General features: G+C 38.6%; 1 protein-coding gene across 1 annotated transcript in view; it reads left to right on the top strand.

Annotated features, from left to right (window-relative positions):
• Window positions 1–13,121, top strand: part of LOC102801296 (calcium-transporting ATPase type 2C member 1-like) — a 181,750-nt gene that overhangs the window by 55,806 nt on the left and 112,823 nt on the right. The window contains exons 7-11 of the mRNA XM_085500018.1: window positions 130–285; window positions 1,193–1,261; window positions 1,632–1,774; window positions 2,475–2,599; window positions 2,862–2,959. Coding sequence (XP_085356144.1) covers window positions 130–285; window positions 1,193–1,261; window positions 1,632–1,774; window positions 2,475–2,599; window positions 2,862–2,959 — 591 coding nt within the window. The remainder of the gene's footprint in view (window positions 1–129; window positions 286–1,192; window positions 1,262–1,631; window positions 1,775–2,474; window positions 2,600–2,861; window positions 2,960–13,121) is intronic.

Raw genomic sequence — 13,121 nt, 5'->3', positions numbered from 1 at the left:
ATTGGTACGGCTATATAAATATAAATCATTGTATGAGCACCATTGGTCAATTTGTCATTTCTATTGTATATGCCCTTCATACATGTGTTTGAGCTACCAACCATTTAGATGAATGCATTATAATTACAGGCTGTCGGCCTGGCTATAGACGAGTCTAGTTTTACTGGGGAAACTAAACCAAGTAATAAAACTGTAGAAACTCTATCCAAGACAACAAATGGAAAACTGACAACTAGGAAAAACATAGCTTATATGGGTACCCTAGTAAGGTGTGGAAGAGGAAAGGTAAGTTTATCACTCTCATCTCAAAAATTTTAATCCTAGGGAGGAAAGCTACATCACAGAATGTACTACGTTGCTAAGATGTGCACCGTGTATTTTTATGGGCTCAGTGCTGATGAATATCAGTTGAAGAGCCAGTATAAACAGCTACAATTAAGGAAACAAATTCAACTTTGAAGTAGTCCCGAGCAACCAAATTTATATATTTTGCACATGTAGGGGTAATCTTATTAAACTGTTCAGAAAATTGTCAACATCCGTTTCAAAGTTCAGTTTTCTAAGAGTTTCCGGCGTTTGTTTTCACCATGATGGTTGCCAGGTGGGGAAAATACCTGGATCTCTGCCCCCAAGAATAGTGATAATCAAATTAAAATTGCTTGCAATGATCCTGAGTCTTTTAAATATTTTAAAGTACTACGTGTGTTAATACTCCGGTTGTACTATGAAGTGATAATAACATAGATAAGTAATAGAAAGTTGCATGTGGGAAATGCGAGTTTATGAATATATTTAATAAAATTACAACCAATGCACAAAATATTGTCAAATCAGTGGAAAAATAATGTCTGGGCTTCAAGCTATACAAGAGGTGAGGTCAATTTTGTGAGCACATCCTGCTCCAGTTGGCATCTGTCATATGTCATTCTGAGTCATAATTGAGAAACCTTGCAATATACTAGCAATTTCACTTTATTTTTATTGTTTTTTCACAAACCATGTTGTAGCCCACTTTATTACTGTTCCTCCAGTATTGGCTAGTTACTTTGGTGCCGTCTGTGCCCAACTTGTTTTCATCTGTTAATAGTACATTTCACATGTGATCTCTATTCATCTATTGCATTTACATGTACCGGTATATATAGTGTATTATTAAACTGTAAATCAAACCACAATAATTGTATTTTCACAGGGTGTTGTCATAGGAACAGGGGAGGTTTCACAGTTTGGCGAAGTTTTTAAAATGATGCAAGGTGAAGAGGTGAGAACAAAGAGGAGAAAGCATGCTTAGTACATGTAATTGACATCATGCTTCTTTTTGTGTTCTGACATATTTACACATAGAAATATGTAAATGTGTGTATTTTGAAACAAAATAGGTAATCTTACAACATCCAGAGCGATCTCAATGACGAAATGTTTTCTCTGTAAGCATTACAGTCATCTCACAAGGTTATGTTCAGTTCAAGTCCCATGTGACAAACAATGCTGGTAAAATACATTGTTTACACATAATCAAGTGAGTGTCTGTGTTTTTCAGCATCACAGTGTGTATATGAGTATATACAAAGATGAAAATATTGTGTGATAGTTTTCACATGCATCTCATGCACTATTTAACTATTTTTCAGGCTCCTAAGACACCTCTGCAGAAAAGTATGGGTACATTGGGTAAACAGTTGTCTTTTTATTCATTCTGTATTATTGGATGCATCATGCTATTGGGATGGGTGCAAAAAAGGAAACTACTGGATATGTTCACCATCGGAGTCAGGTACATACAGACAGACATTCTATACGTTGCACATAAGATTTTATGCAGTAAAAGTCGTTAAATATTTGTCATTGTAATAAACACTATGTTGTCACTTGTCAGAATTTCAGTGTTCCTTCTGCTTGTTAGGACCATCTTACTGAGAATTTTGACATAGTGTTTGGCTGACATAACTTTTGCCTTCTTTTTACAACTGATCGCTTTACATTAACAAAAGGCAGGCTACCATTTTATGTGAATTCCTTTTACATAAACTTAAAATCAACCTTGTTTAAAATTGTCATGGATAATTGTTTTCCTTCTCTAATATGTCCCATGATTTTTTGGTGCAATCCCTGGGTTTGGCAGGTTTCCCAAACTGATTGAGTGTATACTATAGTATCTGATTGGTTTCATTCGTAGGTCATTTCGAGTCAGTGACCGTATTTTAGTTATGTAGGTTTGCTCATTTTTTATTGCCTCAACCAACTGATTCATTAGGCCTGGCAGTTATGCAGTTGGGCCCCAGTTGAAAACTCAGCTTAGTGAGTTTTGCAGTAGGTAAACTACAACAAATAAAAACTTTTTTAAGAAAAAAAAAGCAAAGCCAGGTAAGAGCCAGCTTAGAAGCTTTGTCCTGACTGTATATAAATACTCTTGTTATTAAACTAAAAATATCTCATCAAAATATCCAAACTTCTGTTTATGTTTTTTTTTAAAGCTTGGCTGTGGCAGCAATTCCTGAAGGTTTACCAATAGTGGTTACTGTTACGCTGGCACTTGGATCCATGAGAATGGCTAAAAGAAATGCTATTGTTAAAAAATTACCAATTGTGGAAACACTTGGTAAGTATAGTGTGGATTTTATAAAATTTATAAATTGAATAGTTTTGTTTGCAATATTAGAATATTACTAAGAACCTTTATGTAAAGTTTGTTATGACAGTTGGAAGGTAACAACATAAATTTTCCAAGTCTACAGCAATTTTTTTTATCACATAATATACAGGTGCCTGGTTACTATGGAAACCTGTATGTAATAAAGGAAATAGGATGCATGCTAGAAATATCTTTATATTTATATCTTTTATTCTTTGTTTTTTCATAGGATGTGTGACTGTTATTTGTTCAGACAAGACAGGTACTCTAACTAAGAATGAGATGACAGCAACTGCTATTTACACTTCAGATGGCAAACACGTTGAGGTACATGTTCATCATTTTTATGTCTTGTACATTGCTGATAAATTCTTGGTACCTCAAATACAAACAACCCTCCCTGTTACCTACATTACATCATGGAAAAGGGTTAACACAGATAATAATTAAAGCTGCAAGCAGCATTGGCGGGGTCCAAGCAGAATTGTTATCTGCAGATACTCATTAAAATGGTGTGTTGATAACAATATCGAGGTATGTAAATGTGTTGAAATGGACATAGTGCGAGTGGTTAGTGCTAGTAGCGCTAATCCGAAAAAGTACTAGATCTAGTGCTAAAATGGCACTAGATCTAGTACTAAAATGGCACTAGATCTAGTGCTAAAACGGCACTAGATCTAGTACTAAAATGTACATAGTGCGAGTGGCATTGATATCGCGTTGTCAACGACGTTGAGACATCCCGTAATTGTCTGAAAATAAATTAATATTTACGTAAAGTTGTTGTATCTTTCATTTATTGGAAATGTGCTACAGTGGGAAAACTGAGTATGTACATGAATGTCATTGTCCACGTGTATCGTAACTAATAGACCTTTGAAACAACGCGATCGGCCGGGAAACTAGCTCCATGGTCAGTGAAACTGCAGGTCGAACTTCGCAATTTTTACAAATTGTGAATAGATACACTGTATGAAATGGTATTGTGTGGAAGTTTGTGTTTTCAACTTCGCCGTATGTAAACTTGTAACTTGTATGTAAATGGTGGAATTCCCCGTTGATTTTTTTTTTTAAATCGCTGACGTGCCGTTTTATTTCTGGTCGGCGCCACACTCAATGAAAATAGATCTTCGTAAATGAAATTATGATGGCATATATGAACTAAATAAAAAATGTGTATACTGCTAGTCTAAGTCCCAGGTCCCTGTAAAGCTCCGCGGAATTTGTGTGTACGGCGACCTGTGAATGGACATGTTGCTCAGTACCGCTGGGAACTAGACAGAAAATGAACCGTTGTCTGGTTGTCATGACATTGACCTTTGCGGACATAATCAACCAATGGTAAAAGTGGATTCACGCAATTCTGTTGTTACATTGTACCATGGCGGTACTAACGGGAAAAAGCCACGACGCTATTGTTTTAGCTTTACCCTGTGATCGTTTGTCAATATTCGTTCACAAACATTGGTCTCGTTAGCTCTTAGCCCCTTTTTACAATGGATTACGCTAATCTCAAGCATTCGGTAATATTCGGAGCATGGAGGTACTAAAGGGTCCACGACGCATCTCAAGTGACCATTTATAAAGCCTGGCTTATTTCCTTTTGTTTCAACACAAGTTAATCCTGATATGGACATTGTCTAGCTCATCTTTGATGTCGATGATAGTTTGCGATTGCTTACACAAGTAACCAGTTAGCGGAATATGATATACCTCGCCGATTTTTTAACGTGACCATATAATATATGTCTAGACACTTTCTCTGCAATGATATTTGTTAGAAGTCCTTAGGATTTTTTGCTGTAGACTCTCGAAATCTTGTTCTTGTTACAGTTGCTAATAATTAAAACATGTAAAATCTGTGAAGTAACAAGTTCGTCTGTTGAATTTCCGGTTGTGAAATGCGTATTTTAACCCTTCACAGCTTTATTCAAGAGCGTGTTTATTGTGACTAGTGTGAATGGGTAAGCCTCGTTTGGACAAAGAGCTGTTATCACTGTAAACAATGTTAAATTATTCTTCTAATGCTCAGTTCATCTTTTGAAAACAACTATTTTTAGATTTGAAAAAAAAAATCATGCCATTTCCCTATCAAAATCCAAGCCAAAAGATCGTACTACAACATCAGTAAATCTCTCCGCGTTGCGTTCAATAACATTAACATATTTAAATGAGCTATGGTGATTTGAACACGTTGGCATCATTCAGCATTTTGATTGGTTAATTAGCGATTTGACCTCAACTCATGCAAGAGAAACATGGCGGATACCATACAGCATCGAGCGTTTATATGCGATCGGAATCATTTGCTTACGATGAAACTAAGTTGAATTTTATTTGAATTTCATAACAATTCAACGAATTTATTTTTTGTGCGTTATTATAATCACTACTGAGTAATAATCAACAATTGTCAAACGCAGCATGATCGGATTACGCAACTGATCGTTTGCTACTACGCAATGCAGTTGTGTTTGTTTTTATATGAAACTTCGTTTAAAATATTCTTTCGTTACCAATAAAATAAAAACAAATGTATTTGAAAAATGACACTGGGCGACACTGTAATGACATTTCAGGCAGTCTACTTTTTAATTCAGCAAGAATTATTAATTATTGTTAATTCTGAAATAGTTTCTTTCGTCTTGGGTGGCCCAACTAACGGCGTTGAAAGTCTGCGTAGTTGGATACTTCAATGAAAATAAGTCCCCCAAAAATATTTGATGATTATTTTTTGAAATTTTGAACCCCAAATAAGCGCCCACCAGCCGTGAAATCCCCAGGACGATTTTTCTGATGAGCGAATTTACAGCAGAATCCGGTATTATATAAAGAAAGTATTATTATGGATATCTCACAGATATTGCCGATGTTTTATACTGTTTGTAGTTTGCATATGAAGTTGTTGATGCCCCTCCTATTATTCGACGTCGTTGACAATGCGATAACAATGCCACTCGCACTGTGCACATTTTAGCACTAGATCTAGTGCCATTTTTGCGCTAGATCTAGTGCCATTTTTACCACTAGATCTAGTACTTTTTCGGATTAGTGCTACTAGCACTAACCACTCGCACTACGCCCATCTCAACACATTTACATACATGCAATATCCCTACATATTGAAGTCTAAACATGTTAAATATTTCTTTATATTCAACATCAGCATAACCATGTGACTGATAACATTTCGCCTAACCTCTCGCCCGCTTCCGCTTTTCAATCGCTCGCTTTTGCGACCGCTTGTTGAATTTCCGCTTTATTTTCTAGTTACTAGTTTAGTAACCGTGCATAGATGTTGAACAACCGCCAAAAGTTGAAATACTTTTTGTTTTAACTATCTATATTTATATGCACGCAATCTGACCCTTTGACCTAGATTTGGCTGGGATTGACTATTTTATTTTAATCAACTTATTCTGACGTGACACACTGCTACAAAATGTATTTCAACAGAAGTACGACATGGTTGTCTGGGTTTCTTTTCCTGACTGTGTTGAGTTTACGATTTGTATAATTATTGTTATTTCCCCCAAGGAGAAGACAAGCTGAAGGACCATGAAGCTAAATAGAAGTCCCACGCATGGACTGAGTGAAAGAAAATATTTCTAAAGCTAAAATAAAACCTAATATCTCTTTGTGTATTTGTCAATTTTGCATATATTTAGTATGACAGTATGTTCGTAAATATCTGGAAAAATCTCGTCTTTCGTTAATAATTTCATTTGTTTGAAATGTCTACCGACCGTGTCCCAATAATTTGTTTGGAATATCGATCCCCGTTGGTTTCTCCAAACGATCCCGTCGTCCATCATTCAACACAATCAGCATTTATTTATTGTAATTCATGGTGATCATGTCCCGTAATTTGCAAGCTGTAAAACCAAATAACTAAACAAGTACTATTTATTATATCTATATTTTTGTTTTACCTCGCGAAACTACAACACGGCATAGAGTTGTCGCGGTGAAACAGTCGCCTTGAAATCGATGGAACTTCAATTATCCATTTCTCACCTTGAAATAAAATCGAAGAGCATCGGGGATATATTATTAACCAGTCTTACCAATCGCTAGCTTTATTTTATTCGAATCCATAAAATTCACGACATTTGTTGGCAACTTCCGCGCTAAAAGTGGTTGAAAGTGTGAGTGTGGTTCTCTGGCAAAGTCCCGTTGATAATACGGACAAATATGGTTCTGTGACCCAGGTTGTGTGCTCCGATCAGGTGACTCTCAGCCAATCAATGATGTTGTAACAAAGCATATTTGACGCTAATTTAAGGGTCGTCGTACCATCCAAACTCCTGCGTCGATTCACATAGTTTGTTTGTGCTGTGACAGGCTTCACAATTATTCACCAAAAAATATCGGTATATTTTGACAAACGGCCGGGATTTGACCTCGGTTCAAAAAAAGAAAGAAAAAAACTGGGCTGAGATACAAATCAGTTTTGCAAGTTGGGAAATAAGGTAAACCAGATTGGGGTCGATGATATTCAGTATCGAATGACTTCCGTGTGTATCATGAGTTTCAAATTGTTCATCGACTGGGCACCACTGGACACGTTTTTTTCTGAAGCCCAATTAATTATTTCTGCGTGTCAAGTGCTATACAATTTTTTACAGGGCATGTGGCTCGTTTTTATTCGAAAATATTTTTTGTGAGAATACTTTTAAAGTATGTATAGGTCAAGCTTAAGTCACTGATAGTGACTTAATTTTGAAAATTGGATGTAAAATTTTACTAGACCGACTCCACCACAACCATACAATCATAGTTAGAAATGTACGCACTTGTTTTGGAACTTTGTATCAAGATGGCCGGCGACAACGCCGACGCACTAGGCGGCGTACGTGTGTTTTGCATGTATTAGTACGAGTAGTCCGGGCATGGGATCGGACTCTGCTAAAACTAAACGAAACACAGAAAAATACCACTGAAATGAGGAATCTGAATCTGTTCTCTTACCAGCAAATAAAATGAATGAAAATAAGGTACATGTAATTTTATAACAAGAACAGTTTCATTTCGTATAGCAAATTGCGTTGTATTCGAACGACGATTGCCTCGTGTGATTTAAATTTATAACGATTTTTCTCGTCACCTTGCAGATTGCAATGTACTTCACAAAGTTTTTGGTACCCAATACTCGCAACATTAAATAATTAAACAAGATACCTTTTTAGTCCTCGTTCGGACGCAGTCCGAAAACGGGGACTTATGTTTTGCCCTGTGTGCGTCCGTGCGTCCGTGATCACCTGTATCTCGAACATGCATGGACTGATTAAGTTCAAACTTCACTCATACATCACACATTATATGGGACATATGCACATGCATTTTTTTCATGATCCGATTAATGATAGCCAAATAGCGGCCATTTTAAGGCCGAAAATGCATCAAAATCGCACATTTTCACCATTCCGGACCCGGATCTCAGTTATGCATGGACGGATTTTGTTCAAATTTGGTACATACATTAAACATAATAGGACCTTGATGCACGTCATTTTTTTTTTGGATCGGGTTCGAAATGGCCGACTGGCGGCCATTTTGTTTTAAAGAATTCAGTTCTGGATCCGTATCTGAGACATGCTTGGATTGATCGAGTTCAAACTTCACACACACTAGGTACATCATGTCACAAATATGTATGTGCATTTGTTTCATGATCTCATTAACGATAGCCAAATGGCGGCCGCTTTAAGGCCGAAAATGCATTGAAATCGCACATTTTCACCATTCCGGACCTGGATCTCAGTTATGCATGGATGGATTTTGTTCAAATTTGGAACATACATTAAACATAATAGGACCTTGATGCACGTCTTTTTTTTTTTCGGATCAAGTTCGAAATGGCTGACTGGCGGCCATTTTGTTAAAGAATTCAGTTCTGGATCCGTATCCAAGACATGTCTGGATTGATCAAGTTCAAACTTCACACACACATGGTTCATCATGTCACAAATAGATACGTGCATTTGTTTCATGATCTGCTTAACAATAGCGGAATGATGGCCATTTTAAGGCCGAAAATGCATCAAAATCACGTATTTTCACAATTCCAGAACCGGATCTCAGTCATGCATGGATGGATTTTGTTCAGATTTAGCACAATGTATTGTACATTATGCAGGTGCATTTCGGTCATGATCTGCTTTGAATGTATATGTCACTCAAATATGAACGGAACGGGGACGTGTCATTGACAATGACTTGTTAAAATGTCATTTTACTCTTGGTCATATTATTTTATTCCCCTTACCGCCTTGAATTTCAAACCAATTACATATGGAACTTCTGTACATGTGTTTTTCTCTACTGCCTTTCCGTGTGAAAATATTGAGGTCATACTCATGTCACAATAAGTTGAAGCTGATGCCATGTTGATGCCATGAGACTGCGAAGCTGAGGCCACGATGATGCCACAGAATAAGCGAGGCGAACACAGCTTCAATTTTCAATGTCACGAAGCTGATGTCACAATGATGCAATGCTGAGGCGACAATGAAGCCATGTGTAGGCGACAATGATGCCACAAAAGCCAAAGCTTTTGCGAGAACTGTACTGTAGGTACAGTAGACACGGTATCATAGTCATAGGTACAGTAGACATTATATCATGGTCATAGGTACAGTGGACATGGTATAATGGTCATAGGTACAGTAGACATGGTATAATGGTCATAGGTACAGTGGACATGGTATCATGGTCATAGGTACAGTAGACATTATATCATGGTCATAGGTACAGTGGACACCGTATCATGGTCATAGGTACAGAAGACATGGTATCATGGTCATAGGTACAGTAGACACGGTATCATGGTCATAGGTACAGTAGACACGGTATCATGGTCATAGGTACAGTAGACATGGTATCATGGTCATAGGTACAGTGGACACGATATCATGGTCATAGGTACAGTGGACACGGTATCATGGTCATAGGTACAGTGGACATGGTATAATGGTCATAGGTACAGTAGACACGGTATCATGGTCATAGGTACAGTAGACATGGTATCGTGGTCATAGGTACAGTAGACATGGTATCATGGTCATAGGTACAGTAGACACGGTATCATGGTCATAGGTACAGTAGACACGGTATCATGGTCATAGGTACAGTAGACATTATATCATGGTCATAGGTACAGTAGACATGGTATCATGGTCATACGTACAGTAGACATGGTATCATGGTCATAGGTACAGTAGACATGGTATAATGGTCATAGGTACATGTACAGTGGACACGGTGTCATGGTCATAGGTACAGTAGACATGGTATCATGGTCATAGGTGCAGGAGACATGGTATCGTGGTCATAGGTGCAGGAGACATGGTATCGTGGTCATAGGTACAGTAGACATGGTATCGTGGTCATAGGTACAGTAGACACTGTATCATGGTCATAGGTACAGTAGACATGGTATCATGGTCATAGGTACAGTAGACACGGAATCATGGTCATAGGTACAGTAGACACAGTATCATGGTCATAGGTACAGTAGATGCGGTATCATGGTCATAGGTACAGTAGACATGGTATAATGGTCATAGGTACAGCAGACATGGTATCATGGTCATAGGTACAGTAGACATGGTATAATGGTCATAGGTACAGTGGACACGGTATCATGGTCATAGGTACAGTAGACATGGTATCATGGTCATAGGTACAGTGGACACGGTATCATGGTCATAGGTACAGTAGACATTATATCATGGTCATAGGTACAGTGGACATGGTATCATGGTCATAGGTACAGTAGACATGGTATATAGATCATAGGTACAGTAGACATTATATCATGGTCATAGGTACAGTGGACATGCATGGTATCATGGTCATAGGTACAGTAGACATATAATGATCATAGGTACAGTAGACATGGTATCATGGTCATAGGTACAGTAGACATGGTATAATGATCATAGGTACAGTAGACATGGTATCATGGTCATAGGTACAGTAGACATTATATCATGGTCATAGGTACAGTGGACACCGTATCATGGTCATAGGTACAGAAGACATGGTATCATGGTCATAGGTACAGTAGACACGGTATCATGGTCATAGGTACAGTAGACACGGTATCATGGTCATAGGTACAGTGGACACGGTATCATGGTCATAGGTACAGTAGACACGGTATCATGGTCATAGGTACAGTGGACACGGTATCATGGTCATAGGTACAGTGGACACGGTATCATGGTCATAGGTACAGTGGACATGGTATAATGGTCATAGGTACAGTAGACACGGTATCATGGTCATAGGTACAGTAGACATGGTATCGTGGTCATAGGTACAGTAGACATGGTATCATGGTCATAGGTACAGTAGACACGGTATCATGGTCATAGGTACAGTAGACACGGTATCATGGTCATAGGTACAGTAGACATGCTATAATGGTCATAGGTACAGTAGACATTATATCATGGTCATAGGTACAGTAGACATGGTATCATGGTCATACGTACAGTAGACATGGTATCATGGTCATACGTACAGTAGACATGGTATCATGGTCATAGGTACAGTAGACATGGTATAATGGTCATAGATACATGTACAGTGGACACAGTGTCATGGTCATAGGTACAGTAGACACGGTATCATGGTCATAGGTACAGTAGACATGGTATAATGGTCATAGGTACAGTAGACACTGTATCATGGTCATAGGTACAGTAGACATGGTATCATGGTCATAGGTACAGTGGACACAGTATCATGGTCATAGGTACAGTAGACACGGAATCATGGTCATAGGTACAGTGGACATGGTATAATGGTCATAGGTACAGTAGACATGGTATAATGGTCATAGGTACAGTGGACATGGTATCATGGTCATAGGTACAGTAGACATTATATCATGGTCATAGGTACAGTGGACACCGTATCATGGTCATAGGTACAGAAGACACGGTATCATGGTCATAGGTACAGTAGACACGGTATCATGGTCATAGGTACAGTAGACATGGTATCATGGTCATAGGTACAGTGGACACGATATCATGGTCATAGGTACAGTGGACACGATATCATGGTCATAGGTACAGTGGACATGGTATAATGGTCATAGGTACAGTAGACACGGTATCATGGTCATAGGTACAGTAGACATGGTATCGTGGTCATAGGTACAGTAGACATGGTATCATGGTCATAGGTACAGTAGACACGGTATCATGGTCATAGGTACAGTAGACACGGTATCATGGTCATAGGTACAGTAGACATTATATCATGGTCATAGGTACAGTAGACATGGTATCATGGTCATACGTACAGTAGACATGGTATCATGGTCATAGGTACAGTAGACATGGTATAATGGTCATAGGTACATGTACAGTGGACACGGTGTCATGGTCATAGGTACAGTAGACATGGTATCATGGTCATAGGTGCAGGAGACATGGTATCGTGGTCATAGGTGCAGGAGACATGGTATCGTGGTCATAGGTACAGTAGACATGGTATCATGGTCATAGGTACAGTAGACACTGTATCATGGTCATAGGTACAGTAGACATTGTATCATGGTCATAGGTACAGTAGACACGGAATCATGGTCATAGGTACAGTAGACACAGTATCATGGTCATAGGTACAGTAGATGCGGTATCATGGTCATAGGTACAGTAGACATGGTATAATGGTCATAGGTACAGTGGACACGGTATCATGGTCATAGGTACAGTAGACACGGTATCATGGTCATAGGTACAGTGGACACGGTATCATGGTCATAGGTACAGTGGACACGGTATCATGGTCATAGGTACAGTGGACATGGTATAATGGTCATAGGTACAGTGGACACCGTATCATGGTCATAGGTACAGAAGACATGGTATCATGGTCATAGGTACAGTAGACACGGTATCATGGTCATAGGTACAGTAGACACGGTATCATGGTCATAGGTACAGTGGACACGGTATCATGGTCATAGGTACAGTAGACACGGTATCATGGTCATAGGTACAGTGGACACGGTATCATGGTCATAGGTACAGTGGACACGGTATCATGGTCATAGGTACAGTGGACATGGTATAATGGTCATAGGTACAGTAGACACGGTATCATGGTCATAGGTACAGTAGACATGGTATCGTGGTCATAGGTACAGTAGACATGGTATCATGGTCATAGGTACAGTAGACACGGTATCATGGTCATAGGTACAGTAGACACGGTATCATGGTCATAGGTACAGTAGACATGCTATAATGGTCATAGGTACAGTAGACATTATATCATGGTCATAGGTACAGTAGACATGGTATCATGGTCATACGTACAGTAGACATGGTATCATGGTCATACGTACAGTAGACATGGTATCATGGTCATAGGTACAGTAGACATGGTATAATGGTCATAGATACATGTACAGTGGACACAGTGTCATGGTCATAGGTACAGTAGACACGGTATCATGGTCATAGGT

Source organism: Saccoglossus kowalevskii, chromosome 6 (genome assembly GCF_978046115.1).
Source record: "Saccoglossus kowalevskii chromosome 6, keSacKowa6.1, whole genome shotgun sequence".
Taxonomy (NCBI): Eukaryota; Metazoa; Hemichordata; class Enteropneusta; family Harrimaniidae; genus Saccoglossus; species Saccoglossus kowalevskii.
Note: the sequence above shows the minus strand (reverse complement) of the source record. Positions and strands in the feature narration are given on the sequence as shown.